This window comes from Monomorium pharaonis, chromosome 2 (assembly GCF_013373865.1).
Source record: "Monomorium pharaonis isolate MP-MQ-018 chromosome 2, ASM1337386v2, whole genome shotgun sequence".
Classification (NCBI taxonomy): Eukaryota; Metazoa; Arthropoda; class Insecta; order Hymenoptera; family Formicidae; genus Monomorium; species Monomorium pharaonis.
In genome coordinates this window covers 6,472,437-6,495,353 of record NC_050468.1, presented here as the reverse complement: position 1 = coordinate 6,495,353, position 22,917 = coordinate 6,472,437, and the positions used below count along the sequence as shown (strand labels likewise).

General features: G+C 39.1%; 2 protein-coding genes across 9 annotated transcripts in view; one reads left to right on the top strand and one right to left on the bottom strand.

Annotated features, from left to right (window-relative positions):
- Positions 1-3,125: 3,125 nt before the first annotated feature.
- Positions 3,126-13,659, bottom strand: LOC105829397. Of its 2 annotated transcripts, none has more exons than XM_012668181.3 (7): positions 13,090-13,659; positions 11,168-11,342; positions 9,786-9,903; positions 9,524-9,668; positions 9,367-9,454; positions 8,627-8,996; positions 3,126-7,637 (listed from the first exon to the last, which is right to left on the bottom strand). In XM_012668181.3, the coding sequence occupies exons 1-7, from the start codon at positions 13,163-13,165 to the stop codon at positions 3,684-3,686; spliced, it is 4,926 nt and encodes a 1,641-aa protein (XP_012523635.1). In that variant the 5' UTR covers positions 13,166-13,659; the 3' UTR covers positions 3,126-3,683. The 2 variants fall into 2 exon arrangements, with proteins under 2 accessions (XP_012523635.1, XP_036138858.1); XM_036282965.1 differs by lacking the exon at positions 13,090-13,659 and adding an exon at positions 12,371-13,071.
- Positions 13,660-16,892: 3,233 nt separating this feature from the next.
- LOC105830824 (histamine H2 receptor) overlaps positions 16,893-22,917 on the top strand; it is a 172,653-nt gene continuing 166,628 nt past the window's right edge. For 4 of the 7 annotated variants that reach the window (XM_036282975.1, XM_036282976.1, XM_036282977.1 and 1 more), the window contains exon 1: positions 16,893-19,348. The gene's annotated coding sequence lies outside the window, so the exon portion shown is untranslated. The remainder of the gene's footprint in view (positions 19,349-22,917) is intronic. The other 3 variants (XM_036282980.1, XM_036282979.1, XM_036282978.1) reach the window with 1 other exon arrangement.

The window sequence follows — 22,917 nt, the reverse complement described above, 5'->3', positions numbered from 1 at the left end:
TGTATTTAATTTGTAAATACTTGTTTTATTATCTAGCCTAATATAGATAGAATATATATATATATGTACACACACACACACGTATGTATGTATGTATGTATGTATGTATGGAAACCGATATTAAAATCTCATTTTTATCTTTTTTGCATGAAAAAGAAATTGTAATATAATGGTATAATAAACATTTTTAGATGTGGTGTATACCTAAAAATATATTTACAGATTTTGAACGATATTATATTGGCGTAATAAAAACACTTTATACTAAAATTCACTAAAAAGGAAAAAATAGTAACGATTAGATACACTCGTAAAATAGTGTGTTGATCAAAAGAAATACCTATAAATGTAAACATGAAATAACAAACGTTACAAGCTTGCCGAGTGTTTTTTTCGCTTTTACCCTGTTTAGAGGTATATGTATTATATATTCTATTTTTAGGTTTAATAAGTATATATGTAAAATATAATGAACCCGATGCTGCAAGCATCAAAAAGCATATTGATATTTTACCCTGTTCAGAGTTTCTAACATTTCTATTCTTACTTCATAGGTAATAGCGATGACTCTATCGTTTCAATGAATATAATATAGAGAGGTAAATATATTCGTATTTTTATATGTGCAAGTATATTTACCTCAATTTTATGCAGTCGATATTTTATGTAATGCACATGATGTACAAATATAAGTAAATACATGTTTATTTATCATTATATATGAAAGAGATATTCTACGCATACACAATACTGAATTTTTGATGAACACGAATTAATGAGGCATCTGATGTAAAGTACTTTACTGTACTAACTTGATTAATGTTTAAGATGTCAGACTTTCCTTAATAAATGCTTTATGCGTTACAATAATTTATTTATGATTAATGATCTATTTATATTCGATCCATATGTATGAAGACTTTTGGCAATTTTGATGAACTAATTATTTATAGCTATAATAACTTATATAAATTTGTGTTAAACTTAAGCCTATCAGACTTATCGCATTGTAAATTAATAAATAAATAGTAACAATAAGAACCGGTAATAAAAAAGACGCGTCTTTCAGTCAAGAGAGAGTGGGAAATATAGTTAATAAAATCTAATGGAAATAGTTGAAAATAAGGGAACAATAGTAAACATAAGAGGTACAGCAGTTTACAATAAAAAGTCCTCTAACTACAACCATGTTTACGAAGAATAAATGTACAATAATGACAAGTGTGACAGTGACAAGTAATCTATTGAATAGACTACTTAACAAGGTACATTTTCTTTTTGTACAACAAAATGTTAGCTACTGCTTAGCTAATGATCACAGATATGAGATCAGGTATAGGGATATGGCACTGAAGTTATGCATTACTTGAACAAAAAATCTATATCTCAAAATAATTAAACGTAATTAGTATCATTTGTATCAGAATAATATAGTGACGCTGACTGGTTCAGGTTTAACACAGGGACTGCAATATGACTTAATTTTTTCAGATCAGATACACAAAATTAAAACAAAAGAATTTAATAATAATAGATACTCTAAAAACCATTAACATAAGATATAAATATAAAATTGAATCATGAGCAATATTGTTTCCATAAGAACCGTTTACAATATAATATACAACATTTAAAAAATTATATTCTTAAAAATTTATCTCAAAATGTTCACGTTAAATTTAATATAATTTAATTAAATGTTATATATTAATATTAATCGGTTCTTAAAACAATATTCCAGACATATGAACTGAAATACTAAATAATTATATAGGAACAAGCTATACAATGTTTGCTAGTTGTAAAGCTTTTCTATCTTGGTAACTATCGATATCTAAATTGTGCATTTTTCTTTGCATGCCTCAGTTTCATTTTATTTATCAAGCTCGATTAGGTCATTTTATTTTTTAGAATAAGTAGCTCGTGTATAGCCCTTGCGTTTTAACGAAAGATGGACATTACAAGAAAAATATATCGATTACTTTCAATTACGTAGCATACTATCTTTTCTTTCTTTTTCAATGGGACCTGAAGTTTCTTGTTTTCATACGAATCGACTGACTAACTCTACTTATTTTGATAGGTACCCCTGTATGTATACAAGTTTATATTAAATAATACTATTTTTTCTTGATATAGGGCTCTGTGTGTGTGTGTGTGTGTGTGTGTGTGTGTGTGTGTGTGTGTGTGTACGCACGCGCGTGCGCGCGCACGTGTGTGTATGTATGTAATAAAAGGATTATAAAATGGAAGAAATTAAACATCTCCAGTTTTTAAAATTGTACGGCAATACAAATAATTTTGCATCATTTGGCGAATTTATTGACATTTATGTGCTTGCATTAAACACTTGCCCAAAGTTACTCATATAAGCGGGTAATTAATCTGAAATACAAGACATACGCTATAAAAATCTGTATGAAACCATATTTTTATGAAATCAATACAATCGGAAAAAACTATTATCACAATTAAATAAAATTATAACTATCTATTATCTAGAGCTTATTATCAGATATTTATGATACAAAGCTCTATATACATAATTACTGCAGAATTACCTATGCAAATAAGCTCCTGGTACGTCGTGTATCCTGTTTATGTTCAATAAATTTGGATTTTTAGATTTTATATACTTTTAACTTTCAATCGTCAACCTGGTCGCATTACATTCCTGAATCTAAATTTGTATTCTTCAGAAACCTGGAGAAAAGTTCATACATATTATCACCTTAAAATTATTCAATCAGAATAAAATAAAGTAAATTTACGGTATTTTATTGATTTACATTAATTTGCAATATTAAAAATTTGATTCTACGATTGTTATAACCTGTGTTGCCTGTAGAGGCAACATATGATAACATAATAATTATAATTAATCTGTATAAATATTATACGTAATATTTTTAACAGGTTGATTTCATATTATTTTGTATTAATGCGTCAGCAAATAATTCATTAAACTCTATGCTGTTATATAAAATTCTTACCTTAAAAATGATATTACTTCGAAATACGTTCCCCCAAATAAATTTCTGTTTGGCATTGATTATGTATGTACATATATATACATATATATATATACAATTCATACCGAAAACTTTACAGAAACTTTTATCTTATTTTACAAGAATTTAAAAGAATTTTATGCTTAAGAAAATTATAGTTCGCGACAAACATCGCTGCAACTATGTCAATAGAAAAACGTTAAAATTGAAATATCTTACAAAGCTTTATATCATTTACAATATCGCAAGGGTAGAGAAAGACGATGTTTAATCACAATTTAGACATATCTAGTTATGACAGTAATTAAGAATATGACGACAGGTCATGTAATTGTAAATCAATTTGCTATCGCGCTTGAATATATCTAAACTGTGGTTTAACAGAATAAAATTCTCTACAACTTGCTTCTAGCGATATCTAATTAAACATCAAAAATATTTTATGCGGGAGTCTTCTATATAGCTAATGCAATTCTTCGCTGACGTTAATCTTGAACACGCTGCTGAACGATCTATCTCTAAATCTTCCTAAGACGAGTTATTTTTGCTTCTGTTTACATATATTTACAGATTTACAGTGCCACAGCTTGAAGAACACATTTGTCCTCTATACAGGTTGCTTTTTCTTATTCATTTTTACAGAAGTGACTTCTCGTAATGAAATAGTATTGATCATCGACTAGTCTTCTTACGTTTTCGTTTTGACTCACCGGACGGATTCCATTCTGGATCAACATCGGTGTAACAATAATTTACCTTAGGAACGTTTCTTTTTGAGCTTCTCGTTTGTCTAATAGACGACTGCGTTTTTTTTGTTTTTTTACACGGGCTGTCTTGCTCGATCGTCTCCGTTGCCATATGTTTCAGAGATGTTGGATTTGTGACGTCTCTGCGCTGCGCAGGTGTCCTGTCCTGACAACTTTCTAGGCACACAGCGTTAGGCTGATCACCATTCGGTCGAAACTGGCGCTCGTGATTTCTTGTACTTTCTTTCGTAAGATTATGATGTGTATTAGAAATGTGTACATCTTTGTAGTAATCCCTTCGCACTATATTCGAGTTGAAATGATAGCTGCCGTGTGGATTATCTTCTTCGGTAGGGGATAATTCATATGGCGATTTAATAATTTGCGTTTGTGTACCATCTATCGCTTCTAAGGCTGCTATAGACATCATAGGAATTCCAGGATAATTATCCAATTTCTCCGTTTTAATGGGTACCTTTTCATACGCCATAGACATCATGGCATGGGCCTTTAATCTTTTTTTCAGCGGCAACTTATTCTCCATATCTTTCTTGAATAACTTATCTGGCGGCTCGCGCGACATATCCAGTTTCTCCAAGGTATTACTTTGTAATACTCTTTTACGTAATATTTGTTCGTCATACAATTTACTTATTACCGCTTCGCTTTTTGTCCTATCGTGCTCTTGGACGGCGGATGTTTGTACTGATGAATGTGTGGGCAAAAAATAAGAATTACTTTCAATGCAAGACACGTGGGAGTCTGTGGCAGGGTGTATACACTGTCTACAATGCGTGACTATGTCATACGTATTATAATTTATACACGAGCAGTGCGATCTCCCACATGAATTAGCGGATTTCGTGTGGGAATGGAGTGAAGTAGTAGAATTAATCTGTAAACTACACGACACGGAGGTGCAATGCTTGTGATATGGCATACACAGATCTGTGCCGGCAGCGCAGTTCCCATAAATCGGAGATATTGTTGTGGGATGGGTGACCGGAATATGTAACGAATGTTGTGGATCAATTACTTCGTGCGGATGCGAATGTATCCCGTTGCACCCTTGTATTCCACAATTCGGCGTAATATGATTACTAAACTCTTGCTTAATGTTCTGTCTATAAGTAAGAATGGACTTGGATTTTCGTTTATCGATCGACTTGCTGATGCTTACATTCGCAACGTTCGTATCCTGATAGATCTGCGATGTCGCCGGTAACACGTCAACCGGTAACGAACCCTTCTTACTGTAAGATTTCATTTCTGCGATGCCCATTAAACTATTCTCTTCCTCGGGTTCGATTTTTATACTTTTATTTCTTCCGACGGAATATTTAGTTTCTTGGCACGATAATTCCTTATTGTATTGCGGCAGATCCAAATTGAACGAAATATGCTCCGATGTATTAACAACTTCGAACGATGCACAATCTTCTGGTGAGACCATCCAGCCCTTTTCTTTAATTGGACAGTTTTCATCATCGCTATTATGATCCCGTGCATTTTCCACTGCTTTATTGATGATGTATAAATTACTATTGGGAGACTTTTGTAAGAGCACGACTGTTTCACCGTTTAATATAACATTCGTATTCTCCTTTATTGACTGCACATTGTTTTCCACCATACTTAAATTGTTGGATATTGTGTCTGTTTCGTAATTAATAGTTTCAACAATATGCGAGACGCTGTTGTTTGGATCGTTTTCGCGGTCGTCAGGATCAGTTGTCGATGTAACTTCAACGTGAAGCGCCACTTTGTCTAACGCATCCTCTGGATAAATTCCAACTATTCTATTGATAACTTCGGCGGTTGGATTCTCTAAAATTTGAGAAACGCTATTAGACGAATCATTCGTATCAGCTTCATCATCCGTAGTTTGATTATAAGGAGAACTTCTTAACGACGCATAATCCTTGACTTTGATTTGTTCGTATTTTAACTCGCGTCCGGCTTTTAGATGAGATACGTGCTGACTTGCAATAACATCGGCTAACAACGAAAGACCATCTATATTATCGTGTAATTCTGAATCTCGAATGATACATTTATCCTCCGATGAATCCTGAATGTTTTTTGTATGTGATGATTCTTTCGGTAATTCGTGATTATGCATTTGGTCAACTTTTTTACACAGTACGGAAGATCTTTCTAATTCCTCTATGTTACATTCTCTACCACAATTCCCGTTAGATTCTATTTCTGCGCTTTCTTTACAATCTGCTTTCAAATCGATATCTTCCTCACCATTGATTCCTTTTTTCTTTGAACACAGTGACATATCGAGAATATTAGAAATATTTTTCTTATCAGCTGTGTGATTTTCAAAAATAGTTTCTCTGATTTTATGATTAGAGAATCTGCTATCCCGTATCTCATCGCTTACTTCAATGCAAGTATCAACTTTTAAATCTGTTTGTACATTAGAATGGTCTCCATTCATTTGACTAATGTTAACAGTATTATTTGCATCATGGTTTGTTGATACATATTTATCTTGAGACTTAGATTCCTGCGAATGTCTTGTATTTTCAGTAATGCACGATTGTTGCAATTGCTCAGATTCTGTTACATCATTTATTAATATTTCCACATTACTTACAGTTGTTGTAGTACGAGTTTCAGCTGCTGTAGAAACTGCAAATTTCTCTTTATTTAATTCACTAACAATTATGGTTGATTTGAAATACTGTGTTTCATTACTTATCATTTCACAGGTATCGTTCTGCACATGCTTTTCATTCTTACCAAAATCTTCTATTTTTCCATTTCTTTCATTCTTTGTTTTATTTCTGCAATCCGTATGCTCCAGAGATGAAATTACATGCGGGGATAATTTATCCTTAGTTGTACTAAGATAGTTAGTAATATCATTAGAGTTATCATCTTCGTCTTTGGAATCATCTTGGGCACATATCGAAGGAGTATTTACAGTTTTAGAGTGCTCTGTTCCTAAATCACAGATTTTCCTTAAACTTTCAACTCTTTTACAGGTTTCACTTTCAGGCGGAGTGTCTTTTTCTATCAGTCGTTTAATCACAGTCTGTGTATTATGCCTATTATTTATTTTCTCCTTATTTTTTGCTTCCAAAGTATTAACATCATGACATTTACTAATTTTATCAGCGTTATTCGTAATATCCAATAGCAAATTTTCAGAAGTTTTAGGTTTATTAGACTGTGGCCTATCAACGATTACAGAAGAAGAGACTGTGCAATGCAGCACCCCAGCAGTTTCACTTTTGTCATTGCTATTCATGTCTACTGATTGTTTTGCAGATATTGTGTTGCTATTAACTGATGTAATATTTTTATCAAGATGTTGCATAGATTTCATTTTTATGTTATCCAATTTTATATCCTGCATGGTAGGTATACTCAAATCATTCTTCAAAGTTGTATTTTCTGTGGCATGCATGGGTTGAAGTATATCTTCCAATTGTTGATTAGGAATTATGTTTTTCAAAGAGTTTAGATTTTCGACTATTTGCTGGTTCTTAATCTTCTGTGATGCCCTTATCGTCTTTGCGTCAAGTTTCTTCTTAGCTTCTTCAAGCCATGCAACTTTTCTGGATTTCCTTTTCTTTATACACCGTTCAAAAGCGATATCGGTTGTAAGATCAATCATTATAATTTTATTAGATTTTTTAGCCTTCTTCCGTGGAAGCACTTTCGGTTTCATTGATTTAGAGATAGTCCGTGTCACAGAAATATTTGTAGAAATTGTGCCTAAAGGTTTAATATTTGTTTGCTCTGTTAAATTTGAAGACTTTAAATTATCGGACAAAACATAATTATTTTTATTTTTATTTGACGAAACAAATTTATTTTCGACACGCTCTATATTTTTATTTTCGCGTGATGTAACTTCCAGCTAAAAACATATAGTTCATTATTTCTTTGTCAGAATAATTATAATATTGTTATACGTTTGTGCTTATTTTTTCTTAATAAAATAAAATTAAAATATATTTAATAAATTTTTTGATTTTACTCTTCATTATTACTACTTATTGCATATATATATAAAGTTTCATTAATTATGATCACAAACTAAATAATCCTGTATATCTTATAATAATTTACCTGATAAAAATTTTTTTACTTGTATATTACATGTTAAGTAACATGTGGTATAATATTCGAGTCAAAAATAGTTTCAGAATTACATGAAATTACATACAATTTATAAGAAATCATATATCTATCTATCTATCCTTCTATCTATTCCTCTATCTAGACACAGACACACACACACACACACACACACACACACACACACACACACACACACACACACACACACACACACACACACACACACACACACACACGCACGCACGCACACCGATATCGTAACTCGTTAATGACTCTTGAGATCTTGTTCAAAATTTGTACGTTTGGACATATAATAGTGAAGGTGTTTTTAAGTATTTTATTTTTTTAATTTACATAATTCTATATGTAGTACTTTCACTACTTTGTATCATACTTGAGCACAAATTTCAGATAATTTAATTAATCAACTTTAAATATTTTTTATTTAAAAACTATTAATAGCATTTTGCACTTAAGATTTTTTACTTCTAGATCTCAAAAAATTATTTATCCCTTAAATGCCAGCGTCAAAGATCTTTGTTTTTTCGGACATGGCTTGGTTCTTTCGGCCTAAACTGTCGAAAAAATTGGGAATCTTTGACACTGTACTTTATGGCCTGGTAAATCCAAAATGTGTCCGAAGGAGTAATAAGAGATTTTCCAGACTATGAACTTCAGTGTCAAAGTTTCTCAATTTTTGGCAGTTAAGGAGTTAACAAGTGTGTCGCAATAAGTCCAGGTGTCGCCATAATACCATATACGTACCAGTTGTGAAGTAGTCCTTTTGGATGAACTTGGAATTGTAGATGCATTTTCATTTTTTTGCAGCCATGTATCTCTTCTGCTCTCTCTACAAAACTGTATAAATAATTCACAGCATTTTCTTATGTCAAATTTTTGCTGCATCAAATATTTTGTTGGATTTGGTTGACACTTTGGCACTTTTGGTAATACATCTTCTACACATGATGGGAAAGTCGCTGGTGGTGCTCCCAGAGAGGCAATTGCGGTTGTAATAATTTGACTTTTCACGGCTATATCGCTATTTATCTTTTTCCAAAGACAATAAATAAGAAAATAACGAATGTACATAATATTTGATTCGGGATGCGCTGGAATATTTTTAATTACTTTTCTGAAATCAAATTTATTAATATTAATTTCTGAAATCAAATAAAAAAGAAATATACATATAATATGTAACAAATTTTAATACATGTTCCAAAATTATATTTAAAAAATAATTAAGTATATTGCACATTTTATATTAATTTTAAAGTAATAAACTAAAATATATTTAAATAAAACTACATAAATTATTTTCGTAAAAAATGATAATTTAAAAATAATATCGTACAATATAAAATATTGAATATTTTAGATGTATGTATAAAATTTATATGTGATAATTCATTATTCAATCTTTACTGATAGAGATGATGTGGCAGAAGAGATAATGTCGAGTTTCAACTTAATTTCTATACCTTTATATATTAAATACTTACGTTATTATCGGATCTAAAATACGGTGATAACCCCGGCACATAAATTGTGTTTTTATCAAAGTATCTAACAAATGCTCTGTGGAATGTTCTGGATAAAATAATAAAATTTAGTCTTATTAATTAAATCAGTAAATTAACTAACATTCAAAATACATACCTAAATATACATAAAGACAAGAAGTAATTCTTGTACAAATTCTATTATGATCTTCTTTACTTTTTTTCGAAGCTTTTAATTCCATATCTATGTACAATGCCAATAAATCGGACATATAATTTAAGTAAATAGATCTATTACGGTCCTGAAAAAAGTTAAATTGTATTTATTTAAATGTGAATAGTGCCACTACAAAAATCTATATACAGTGAAAAGCGGATTATACAAACATGATATACCATACAAATTGCCTTAAACTTACCTCAGAAAGCTCGCGATAGATATATAAGAACGAAAGTAAGGTTTCACTAATAGATTCCTTCAACTTTGCTGCTCGTAAAGGCTTTGTATAACATTCATTCACACTGATACTTACATTTCTGCAATAAAAATATGAAATACACACATTTGCTGTATAACAAATGTATAATATTAATATTAAACGTTTGTAATGTTAAAACGTTCCTACATATATTAATTATAATCTATAGGTGTAGAGAATAGACGATAAATACTTAAACATTTACAACTTTAACATTTACTATAAATATGTGTATGTATAAATAAAAGTATATAATACATTAAAATCTATTATTTAGCATATGTAGTATACAAAATCTAATTTTCTAAGAAAGAAAAATAACAACCACTATAATTTTTTATGCGCAATATTAGATCTAAACAGCTTGAAACATTTTTGTAAAATATGCTAATGGAGAATAATATGTTTTCAAAAATCTATGTTAAATCTTCGTGCATTTCTAAATTTTAGCAAAACTAGATAATTAAATACTTTTTTATAGTTTTACCATTGGCTTGTAATAGATAAAACAATATTTTTTGACCTTCAGACAATCTGATTAAGTAATTGAGAGGGTCAATGCAATAGCGGGATGACCCTCAAGATCAGTTCAATAATGATATCGTATAGAGGAAGTTACGTGTGTAATGTGTGTAGCTAACGTTTTTCAATTTAATAAAAAAGAAGCAACAGAAAAAATAAGAGCTATAAAAATAAAATATATTTTAAAAATTATACAATGTAAAAGAAAACAGAAATAGAGTAATGGAAAGTCTTTTGTTGACTCTATATTGTTAATTGTTATTATGTTGCCATTTAAATTTTAAATTACACATACCACATTGTTTTAAAAATTTATTAAAAGTTTAAGACCATTATTAAGTTTGCCTTAACAATAAGGAATTGTTAAATAATGTATATTGCTTTAAAAACAAATTTTTAATTTAAACTGTAATTCTTTATCTCTCTTTCACTATTGTAATTCATATCACAATTATTTATTAAAGTAATTATTTCTTTAAGAGATTATTTTGGAAATATAATTATTTCATTAAATATTAATTAAATATTAATTTTTCAAGAACATTTTTTAGCAAAATATAATCTGATTGAAAATTTTCTGGTTAAAAGTTTTTAATAATTCTAATTTTATTATTTGCGCAAATAGATTTGTTGCTTATTTTTAGATTTATTTAGACTAATTTTTAAATGGATATCAATTATTGCTACATATCGAATATACATCGATGAAACACATGCAATAGTATATTATGACACCAGTGCTCAGGATGATAATACTGGTGAATTGTATATAATAATACACGAAATACTTGGTGCATTACCTGATATAGTACTGCATAAGCTCTGCCAAAGAAGCCATACTTTTGTCTGCGTATATACAGTTGCACATTTTCTTAAATTCTGAGACCCATGGAAATAATTCTATAACTGTTGATTTTGTGTCGTCACTGTTTAGTTTAGATCCTTCTTCATTGTTAAACATTGCGTTTTTGATATCTAAACATCAATCCAGACGTGCCAATTTTTTTTACATGATCCAGTAGTAAGACACAAAAAAAGAAAAAAAAACGTTGCAACAACGCATTTCCATCCGAGAGCCGCGAGAAACGTAATAAAAAGCACCTTAAACAACGATCGATAGAATACCATCTAAATATTTTCGTTGCAAATTAGAAGATTGCGTTTCACCGATTACGAAAACGTTTGACGCTCTTGCTCGAAAAGATCAATCTGATGAATCGTCGATTTTAATGGCATGGAGAAAGCTGTCGCCGATGCAAATGATATATGAGGGCGATAAATTAATTTATTGGAGCTAGCGAAATCTGTCAGTAGAATTTTATTCGGCTAAGAATTTCGTAACGGAATATTTCGTCGGAATTCGTCGCATCGATTAAAGAGGGGGGAAAAAAGGTACGTTCAACGTTGTTCACAAAGATCAACGATTATTACATCCTCTTAAGTAATTCACGCACGTTTTCAAACTGCCCATCATTTTCTTACAACCCTGACCATTCTTAACATCTGCTGCGGCAGGTGCCGGGAGAAAGATAGAGATGGAGAGAGAGAGAGGGAGAGGGAGGGAGCGAGGGAAGGAGAGAGAGAGAGAGAGAGAGAGAGAGAGAGAGAGAGAAAGAGACCCATGCCGACTATAAATTGCCCAAAAGCCGGTTGTATATTTCTGTAACGTTCACAGCTGAATGCCACATTTTCCGAACCGTTTCACTGTGTAGTTTCGAGGGAGGTAGTTTCGAGACAAACGACAGCCGCTCGCGTGCGGCTTTTCGAGTCACCATGAAAAACTGACTTCTAAAACTTGTCAGAGTCGTAAAAACGGCCGGTTTCCGAAATTCCTGAATGGAAGTCGCATCGATCGCCGAATGCACGTTCGCCGGCACGAAGGCCGGACAAAAAGCCGGACGGTGTCGTCGCGGGAAAGTGGACACGCCGATAGTAAATTATCCCGAGGACGCGCATCGATTGATCCTTGGCAAGGACTAGCGCGAACTCTAGTGGAATTATACCTCTCAGATGCATTCGCGTCCGTCTTGTCCGTCGCAATTATTCTCAGGAGGAAAGAAAAGTAAAGCACGAACACCGGTTCGTAAAGCTCCAAACCGGAGATGCGCCCGGGAGCGAGACGTGCGTTCATTCGGAGCACCAACACGAGACACCGCCGACACGAGATCGCCACGCAGGCACGAGCATTTTCTTCGCTTTCGTTCCTCCGCGAACGAAAACGCGCGGTTATTTTCCCCCCCGTCTCACGGTCGACGCACTTTCGACTTTTTTTTGTCACGTCGTCGGGCACCCCATGCCATGCGGCGTCGGCGTCCAAAACTCCTTCGGTTTTCGCCTAGTTTGTCGCGTGACTCCGTTAACAAACGATGACGGAGGAAGCGGCACGAGTCACGCGCGAACACGAGCGTGGCCGGGGGAGGGTGGTAGGGGGTTCATCCACGCGGACCCCAGCGTTTACGCTCGGGACGCGGCGCGGAATCCGGATGACAGACGAATCGATCGCGGCGAGATATCTCTCTCTCTCTCTCTCTCTCTCTTTCTCTTTTTCTCTCCCTCTCCCTCTTCCTCTCTCTCTCTCTCTCTCTTTCTCTTTGGCTTGAGTGTGGAGTCGAGCGTCGAGAGACACGCATTTGTAAACATCGTTCCTTTCGAGCGAGAGCAGCACGGACGGGAACAACACGTTGTTCGTATGCGCGGCTGACGAGGATGATGCACCACGTACCTTGTACCGCGCCGATCTGCTTGCCGCTCGCGACGGCTACCGCTGCCGCGGCCGCCTCGGGCGCGGCGCAGTTCATTTCACGGGTACGTGCCGGGTACGTTCGTTATATCCAGGTATTACGTAAAAGCGTCCCTCCTGGTCGCAGTATACCTCATGTTAGGGGGATCGAACCGAGACTACTATCGCGTCCACGTCTCTGCGCGCACTGCGCTCACGTCAACGGCCATATTGACACTGGCGCTTGACGCAGCTACCGCAAGAGAGCGTGCCCTGCGCCCCACCGCCGCCAACCGGCCGCCACCGACCGGCGCTTCCCTCTTTATCGCTTTCTCTCTCTCTCTCTCTCTCCCCCTTATTCTACGTCTTTTTTTTCCCTAACTGTTATCCGGCATTTGTCACGACGCGCTCTGTCTCGTAACGATGATATTTCCCTCCCGCTCGCTCTCTCCTACTCCTCCTTTTCGTTCCTCTTTTCTCTCGCTCTCTTTTCTCGCTCTCCTCCCCTCTCTTTCTCTCTGTCTGTCTGTCTCTCTCGTCGCGCTACGATTTCTGCGACACGCGAGCGCGTCGGCCTCATACTGTCGCGAGGACGCGCCGCGGCGTTGCCGCAGCGCGGCGACGGCGGCTAGCTAGCTATCGATGTCGGGCGCATTCGAAACTTCGATACTCGTCGCTCTCTCTCTCTCTCTCTCTCTCTCTTTCTCTCGCTCCCTCTCTTCCTCACTACCTCTCACTCTGGCGCACGCGCGCGCGCGCGCCTCATTCCTCGCCGACGTTGGTTTCTCGCTTCCTCTCCTCTCTCGTCCCTCGTTCTCTCTTTCTCACCCTCAGGGTTTACTAGCGCCGGTAGTGCGGGGGTTCCAGAAATGAATGGCTGATTCGTCGGCCGCCCAGGTAACCCGGCCAATGGAAGCGCGTTGCACGCGCGACGCGCAAATCACGAACCGAGGACACCGTTATCCCTCCCCCGCGGCGGGCCCAATCAGATACGAGCAATTAAGTAATTGCGGCGCACGGGGCACACGCGCGCTAGCCTACTACTATCCGGCCGCCTAGCCTAGCGCGATGCTACTCAAATCCAATACCCGCTCGCAATTTTCGAGCGAGCATTTCGGAGTGCGGGGTGCTCTCCCGCTGAATGGATATCGATACGCACTTCGGGAATATTAACATAGCCGCAAGACTCGCGAGAATTCGAAGCGAGCGTCGCGTCGACGAGCGGCTTCGATCGATCGTCGGAGCCGGACCGTGTTTTGAAATTGCGCGCTCTCTCGCATAATCGCGTAAGGGTGCGAGAGCGCACGCCACCGCTCACTTTTCCCACCACTCACTCCCGCGTCCCCGCGTGGCTTGTATATCTCGGTTGACCATACAGTAATGACTTATATGAGTTGGGAAAAAGGAGTGGAGGGTAGAAGGTTAAAAAGGCGACACCACTGTGCTGGCCCCAATAGCCATCCTATCGGAAGAGGGAACGAACGACTCTACGCTCTCGTGACTGATTCACGTCGATTCAAAAAATGATGTACTCTCGGGGATACTGAAGAAAATTATTAAAATTAATGAAAATAAAATCGGTAAAAATTTGATCGGTGAAAATTTCTCCATAGAATTCGCTACATAACGCTGTTTTCGGTATCGATGTAAACAATGCGAAATAACATTTTAATATAGAGGCTTTGTCAGAATCGATTAAGGAGGTACGGTTAAAAAATCAAGACGCGTTAATCTGTTTAAAATTTATATAACATATTTTTTAAAGCAAAACTAATATTATATTTCAAAACGCGCTTTTTGCCATTTCCATTCTTGTTTTATATTTAATAAACAATAAAGATAGAATGATAAAAAAATAGATTAACATTTTTATAAGCATATTCTGATATACTAATAATTACATGAATAGTTAGAGCAAATCTTTTTGTATGTTCTTACAAAAATTTAACTCCATTTATCATGTAGCTTTTGTGCGTACACAGATAAAAATATACTTGTAAGCTAAAGAAATATAACGCAAAATTTGGTAACGCTGTGAGAAAATAATTATAAAAAATTATTATAGACGTAATAATTAAAAATTAAGCTTTCGTTATATTTCAAGCATTGAAATTAAATTAGCTAATTATACAATCCGACATTTTTAACGGCAAAACTAAGCATATATACAAACAGTACGTAAAATTTTATTATCAGAAACATTGGATTAACTTAATGTTACGCAGTCATTATAAAACAACGATCTCATAAAATTCATATACGTTTCAATAATTGTTAATAATATTCTCAATAATACAAGTCATTTAGACAATGCTTTTTACATACTGTATCGATTATAGATATCCTTAAATTTAATGCAAAATAGTGATCTCAGTTTCCGAAATACAAAATCGAAGGTATCGATATCGAGGAGCCGATATGTTTGAACGCGACTTTGCGTTCAAAGCAAATGTTTAAGCCGTCTTCGGAATCACGTTCGCATTTTGCGGGCATCCCGGGTTCAATATCTCGGCGGAGCGAGGTCTGCATGCCGGCGGACGCGCCGCATTCGGAGTGCGATGCACGCGCGGAATATTCATACGTTTCGCGGGTGCCGGCGCCGCCGAGCGGCACGGGTGCAGCGCCGCGCCGCGCCGCCTCGCGCGATTCGCATCGATCCGCCCGCGGATCCTCGCGATTGCGTCTCCTCGGTTCCGACTCCGGCTGCGACGACACGTGCGCGCGCGCGCGCTCGCGCGAGGATACGCGGGTCGCACGCGCGCGCAAACACGTATAGGATGCATGTTTGATGGATGCCGGACCCGGGAAGCGCGTACGCGAGTCGAATACTCGCGATGCGAATATCCGCCGCCGATGGCCCGTTGCCGCTTGTTGCCGGACGAATATTGTCATCCGTCATCGCCGCCGATCCTCGCGAATGCCAAATGTGGAATCGACGCACCACCTGCACTCGCGCCTACCTACCTCGCTCGTCGCTCGACGAGGTGCGAGCGTGCCCGTACGTCCGCTTTCATCGCCGTGCGATAAGCGAATTTGAATTTCGAAAGCGAATCGTTGATTTGAACGGAACAATCGTGTGCTCGCCACCGTATCGATTTGCGCGTCTACGCTGACTCTATTTCCGAACGCACGTGTGTATTGGTGTCCCCTATATAGTCGCGACTCTCTCTCTCTCTCTCTCTCTCTCTCTCTCTCTCTCTCTCTCTCTCTCTCTCTCTCTGCTGTCGAATTTTAACTTAGTAAATGGATCAGAAATCTGACTTCCCGCGCCTTTGCAGTTTGTTAACAAAAGTTCTGTTTCTACTAAAACTGACTTGGAAATTGGAGATAATTTCTTTCTTATTACTACTTCATATAACACGCTTGGCGGCTGACTTTTTGTTTAGAAAGTCGAAAAGTTTAAGCGCGTAATTTATTTTCTCTCGCAAGCATTTTACGACGGCCGCGCGTTCGCCCGATTTTGACGGTTCCTCGTTTATCATCGAGATCGCATTCGACGTAAACATGCCATGGAATGGGGGTCACAACCGTATTTGGCGTTGGGCGTACGGTCTGCATACGAGATTAAGCCTCTCGATAAAGTCAATGGGCGAATCTCGTTTCCGAGCTCAAGTACATACTTGGTCTTTAGACGTACGTCGGACGGGACTCGCATCTCGGCTACGTTCTCTCGAAGAGGAGAAAAAAGGAAACGCCTGTCTTATATCTTATCATCTGAATTAAACATATTCTTCACATTTTATGATCGTCAGGCGAATTTCTCTCGCGTGTGAAAGGTCAAGGGTCGGGGGAAAGCGAGATACGCCTACGCGCGGGGAGGGAGGGGAGGAAGAAAGAGAAAGAGAGAGAAAAGGGTGCGTTATAAATACTGAAAAATTGCGCGTCGAGGACGCACGAATAATTTGACGAATACGATACGTAATGTAGCGGGGGAAATCCACGCGCGTCCTCGCATTTTTACGTTCAAACATCCCGATATTGGAGCTTCTCTCTACGGTGGCGCGCGGCTAGTGCACGAGCGAGCAGCAGGCTCTTCTCCTTTTTTGCTCGTGCACGGCTCTGTACCTCGCTGCAAGATAGACAGGGTAATTGCAGTGCCGCGTCGTACGTACCACCGCGTTGTACATGTATAAAGAGCTTGTTTACCTGGCGGGCAATGGTAGACGGAAGGGAAGAGAAGGAGGAGGAAAAGGAGGAGGAGGAGGAGGAGGAGGAGGGCGACTAACGTTCCCTCGTTCCGGCCGTGCACTTTGAAAATATCGCTCGAGAGCCATAAGCGTCTCAGACTATCTGCTTTAGGTACACGTCGTCGTTCATATTAAGCGAAACGACGGACGCGCGCTTTTCATCTCGGATATACGGGGCAATTGAGAAAAGTCGGTCGACGGAACGGTATAATTGCGAAAACGTAACCGCGTTACATCAATAGCGTTCTTACTTCGCATGAAGACTTCGTCGGGGGTAGCTAGCGACGTTAATTTCTCTCCAGGAGAGAGAAATAAAAACGTATACGCATATTTTTTCGTCGTCCATATAACAGAGACGTTCTATTAAACTGGGCCACCCAAGCGTTCTTTCTCGTAATTAGGAATGCGTTGTTTTGCATTTGTTAGACGCGACTACCTTCATCTCGGTCACCTTCTGCGTTACGTTCAACGCGAAATGTGCATTTTCACGATTCTAAGAGGACATGAGTCGTGTTCGTATATAACAAACGCGCAAGCGGCTCATCAGGCGCTAACGGCGGCTCTTTATGCAGCTCTTTTAACGGCCTTATTTAGTTAGACCGCTTACATGTAATAGCCTAATTAGAATAATTGTTCAATATAATTTAGTCGAGCTTCAAGCGCCTTCTTTGAAAAAATTAGCCCTCTTTAAAATATAACTTTAACCTACTTGCGCGCGAAATAAAAAGTAGCCGCGGCGGTCTTTCTAAAAGCAATTACTGGAAGCAATTTGCTCGTACTTTCAGGGCGTACTGTAAATTAGCCGCGGCAAGAGTGTACCGGCGTCGCATGTGACGTGCACGGTACACGTAATTTCCTCGTCGATTATGTTCCAGCGGCATAACAGCGCTTCTGTCAGTTTCCTGCCCGCGCACACACGAGGTAGGTACACGAGACCACTTGGGCCGTGCTCTCGGGAAGAAGGGCTCCGGAAGCTCCGTGGAAAAGGGCCGGAAGTATCCTCCAGGCGAGAAGAGACCAGACCTACGACATCGCTCAAAGGACCATTCCCTTCTTCCTCCCCCCCCCCCCCCCACCTCTCTCTCTCTCTTCCACGAGCTCGTTACCGGCGAACCGTGTCCTGAAGTATAGCATCACAAAGCGAAGTACAACTCTCGACCACACGCGGTCCGCTCGACAAGCACGTCCGCAGAGCACCCCGTGTGTCATCAAACATCAACGACGACGTCGACAATCACGACGACATCGACGACGGTCAACAACAGCGACCACCGTCCAACGACTCCCACGCCAAATCCCATCGACCTTTCCAAGTTCATAGGAAGCACGACGCACGTCCTACGAATGGCGCGTAAAGGAAAAGGTCGATTCGAAAGATGAGAGAGAGAGAGAGAGAGAGAGAGAGAGAGAGAGAGAGAGAGAAGGGGGAGAAAGAGGGCGAAACCGCATTTATCGATACTACCGGATCCAACGATATCCCTCCCCAAAGAGAGCGTACAACGACTTCGGTACACAGAGAGAGCTCCGGGCATTGAGTCAGGATTAAAAGAAACGGCGTATACGGCGCTCGCGTATGAAAGCAGAGAGACGAGGGGTGAAAGATAAAGAAAACGCGAGAAAGAGGCGCGCGCGCGCGCGTGATAGAGAGAGAAAGAGAGAGAGAGAGAGAGAGAGAGAGAAAGAGCGACAACGGATGGGTGGGCGACGGGGGAGAGACACTCGCGCGTACGACTGCCTCCCGTCGCGCCTGCGCTTCTCATCGGAAAGCTCCGGCTCGTTCTCTCGGTCCTCGTCGGTCGTAGCCGTGATCCTCCGTTCCGCCGGTGTCGCCCACCTCGGGCTCAGTGAGCCGGTGTGTGAGCGCCGCGACGCCTAGAACAGCACTATCGTCGTCGGACGTTTTTCGTTATCGTCATCGTCGTCATCGTCGTCGTCGTCGACGTCGTCCCCGACATCGTCCTCGTTCCCGTCGGCGTGGACCTGGCGACGCTCCCACTCGGTTTCTCCTCGCCCTAGTCGCCCTTGTCGTCGTCATCGTCGTTGTGGTCGTTCTCGATCGAGCGCCGTCTGTCCTCGTGATCATCGTTCCATCGTTGTTCTTGTCATCGACATCGTCATCATATCATCATCATCATCATCATCATTATCGTCATCGTCATCTCGCTGGTTGTAGCAGTGGTGCTGGTACTATCCGGGAGGCACGCGACTACCCCTGAGAGCGGTTTTCGTGCGCGAGTCGCAGTCGTCGCGGGAAGAGAGAGACGGACGCCGAGTGCAGTACTACTACCTCGTTCCTCCCCCCCCTCCCCCCTCTTCCTCCTACTCCTCCTCTTGCTCCATCTGTCTCCTCTGCACCTTCGCTCTTTCTCCTCCCACTCTTCCTCTCCGCCCCCCCCCCCCCTCTCTCTCTCTCTCTCTCTCTGTATATGTACGCTCTCGCCCTCTGCTGTACCCTTTGCCGTTGCTGTTCCCGCCGCCGTCGTCTTCGTCGTCGTCGTCATCGTCGCGGCCGATCTCATCGCTCTCTCTCTGTCTCTCTCGTTCCCACGATCACGCTCGGTCCTCGTCGCACAACGACGCTACGCCGCTCGTACTACCGCGCTGCTCCGTGTTCGGCCTCCGTACCACCGTCGACGCTGTGGTCTTCTCCTCGCTGCTTTCGACTCGCGTGCTACGTTACACGGACACACGGCGCATCTATGGAACAAATCTCGATTTCATCTTCTCCCGCGAGTTCTTCTCCCTTTGTCGTCCGTCGCCCCGACGAGGTCTCTCGACATCGAGATACGACAACCGCGCGTTAGGGTCGAGTGCAACGGCGAGCGCGAAGGATAGAAAGGAGTGAGTCCGAAAGAGCAAGAGAGAGGGTGGGGAGGAGAAAGAGAAAGAGAGAGAGGGAGAGGGAAAGACCGGGATACGCGACGCGCAAAAGAGGACGGAGGATGGTGTAGACGCCGAGGCGTCGTGTTCATCGTGCCCGCGGGACCTCCGAGGTGGACATTCGTGTAAGAAAATGTATTCGCGTGACGGTCCTTAAACCTCGCCTCAGGCGTGCATTCTCGTGTGTAGAGAGAATATATGAAAGAGAGTGAGAGAGAGAGAGAGAGAGAGAGAAAGAGAAAGACAGGAGTGGGAGAGAGGAACCGAAACCGGCAGGGAGGGCGTTAGAGCGAGAGCGCGGGAAAACGAAAGAGAGAGAGAGAGAGAGAGAGAGAGAGAGAGAGAGAGAGAGAGAGAGAGAGAGAGGGAGAGAGTGTGCGTGCGTGAGAGAGAGAGAGAAAGAGAGAGAGATGGTGCGAACGGGTAGAGATAGAGGGGTGGCTGGAAGGGAAACGTACGACGAAGAAGATAATGATGCTATGCACGTCCGCGAGGGTTGTTCCGAACGACGACGGTAAACCGAATGATCATTTGATTCCTTTTGGATTGCGTGAGATATATATATATATATATACGTATAACGTGCGGTGCCACGCCACGTCCCGCAGTGCGTGTGTCGCTGCGAGCGCGCAGATTTTGCGCGACGGGGCGAGCAACGCGCGTCGGCGGGTAACGGCAACCCCGAGACAACGAGGATGTACGTCAGCCCGACACACGCCGCTCCCGTCCCGTCTCGGCCCGCTCGCACTTGCGATCAGTCTTGTTCGATGTTCTTGCATAATAGTTCTTACGTACTCGTCACACGCTTGCACGCAATTTACTGTTGGTGTACATTTGCTATTTGAGATGATCGATGTATGCACGTTGGTGGTGTTGTTGTCGTCCGGCGCCGATTCGGTATCACTTGATACACGATAATGACTCGTGCCCGCGCGTCGCCGATTGATCGCCGTAAATTAAGAAAGATCCAGATGCCACATGCCGCAAAAGCAGGCAATTCGATCGGATTCCGATTTTATCTTCGCGTTCAAACATCACGCTATATGTTCCAACCAGCTAAATTTGGCCTTAGATATTTACGTTCTATCAAAGTTTTTTTTCTCTATTTTTGGATACTTGGATCTTTTCTAATTTACGGTATTCACTTAGCGCCTTTAAATGTTGCCGTTCAATTCCAAGTTTTATGTATAATACGAGGATCTCGCATTCGATGTGTAATGTCGTGGGATGAGCATCAGATAGATTTAACGTTAAATGTGTACGGTGTGAATACGAACTGATGATGTAACTCTGGTTCCCCGATGTATCCTTGCAGTATGAATGCATGTATCTGTATGGATAGCTTTCATATGAAAGGAATCAAGTGCCTTTATGTTAAAACCGAGAAATAGCCTCCTAAACTTGTTTCTAGAGAAACGATATAATACTTTGTACCATAAGAACAATTTATATGCATAGCAGTGCACGCTTCAACTTATCTAGTCAACTAATTAATAGAATAATAAATGTATGTCTACAAATATATAATATTTGCGTTTATATAAAAATCATCCACAATTTGAATATTGAAATAGAAATATATGTTTTGTAAACTGAATATTTTCTGATTTGTTTTCGCGAATAATAAACAATAAAGATTTCCATTACCCTTGATGTTATATTATTCATCGATTTCAACGAAAGATATTAAAATAATAAAAATTTGCCATGACCTGTTGAATGTCACAAAAAAATTCCTCATTGTAGCTCTAGAAAGAATCACTTTCCTCATCAATAATATAGAGTCGAAAAATCGCATAATCAAATGCATTATAAAGATAAAAGTTATATAAAAGTAAACTCGGGACGAAAAATGAGTATTGATTTTAATGATTAAGTGCTATTTGTAAAATTCGTAGAATTTGTGTAAATTCGCAGAAATGAAATGTCAAGCATAACAATTTACTTGCTTATCTTCTCCACAACGTACGCGACAATGGAGAAGATAAGCAAATAACTTTGTACTTAACTTAGTACTCTATTAACTTAATTGCAATGTTCTATACTACAATTTAACAATAATTAGTGCTTTATTCAATGGAATTTAACTTGCTGTGTTTTTCCTCCACCTACTTCACCTACACTTATTACATCTTTCCTATTCTTCTCAGTCATAGTGAAATGTCCTATCAAAATAAGCATCGGGCTCTTAGCGACAGTACGAAATGATGTATCATTACCGTCCATTTTCTGAATGTCTGGTATGTACAAACGAATAATAAGAAAATACTGAACTGATCTGTTTGCTACAATTTTTTTTAGACAAAAGAATTTTTTTTATAATATTTTAAAAATTGGAAAGATGACAAGTTTTAATAAAGCTCCATATTTATAGTTTATTAACGCTAAAAGACTGATGTTTGAAAATATACATACATTTTATTTGCAGCTTACGTTGCTTCATATTAATCAGAAAAGAATAACTGTTTGTGGTAAATTTGTACAGAAACATTTATGTGCATGTGAATTTCTGATAGCGTGGCAAGTTATAAGAAGCTGACAATTTAAATAATAATGGAAACAGGCGTTTTTGTTCCGATATATGTATAACGTAATATCAAAGAAGAAAAATCAGAATCAATGTCAATTATTGGATACACTAGAATAAAAACATTATTAGAAAAGATGAATAGTACAGTTGCTGCAATTACAAGTTATAAAATTAAAATGAAATAGGCAATAAAGTAATATTTACAAAATGTAAAAAAATTAAAAACAAAAAATT

Bases quoted from the DNA above. Each gene is read 5' to 3' on its own strand.
- LOC105829397 (XM_012668181.3), bottom strand. From the start codon at position 13,165: ATGAACTGCGCCGCGCCCGAGGCGGCCGCGGCAGCGGTAGCCGTCGCG. The intron at 9,455-9,523 runs GTATGTATTTTG...TATTTTATCCAG, and splicing joins TTGTCTTTATGTATATTTAG to AACATTCCACAGAGCATTTG. The intron at 7,638-8,626 runs GTACGTATATGG...ATATGTTTTTAG, and splicing joins AAAGGACTACTTCACAACTG to CTGGAAGTTACATCACGCGA.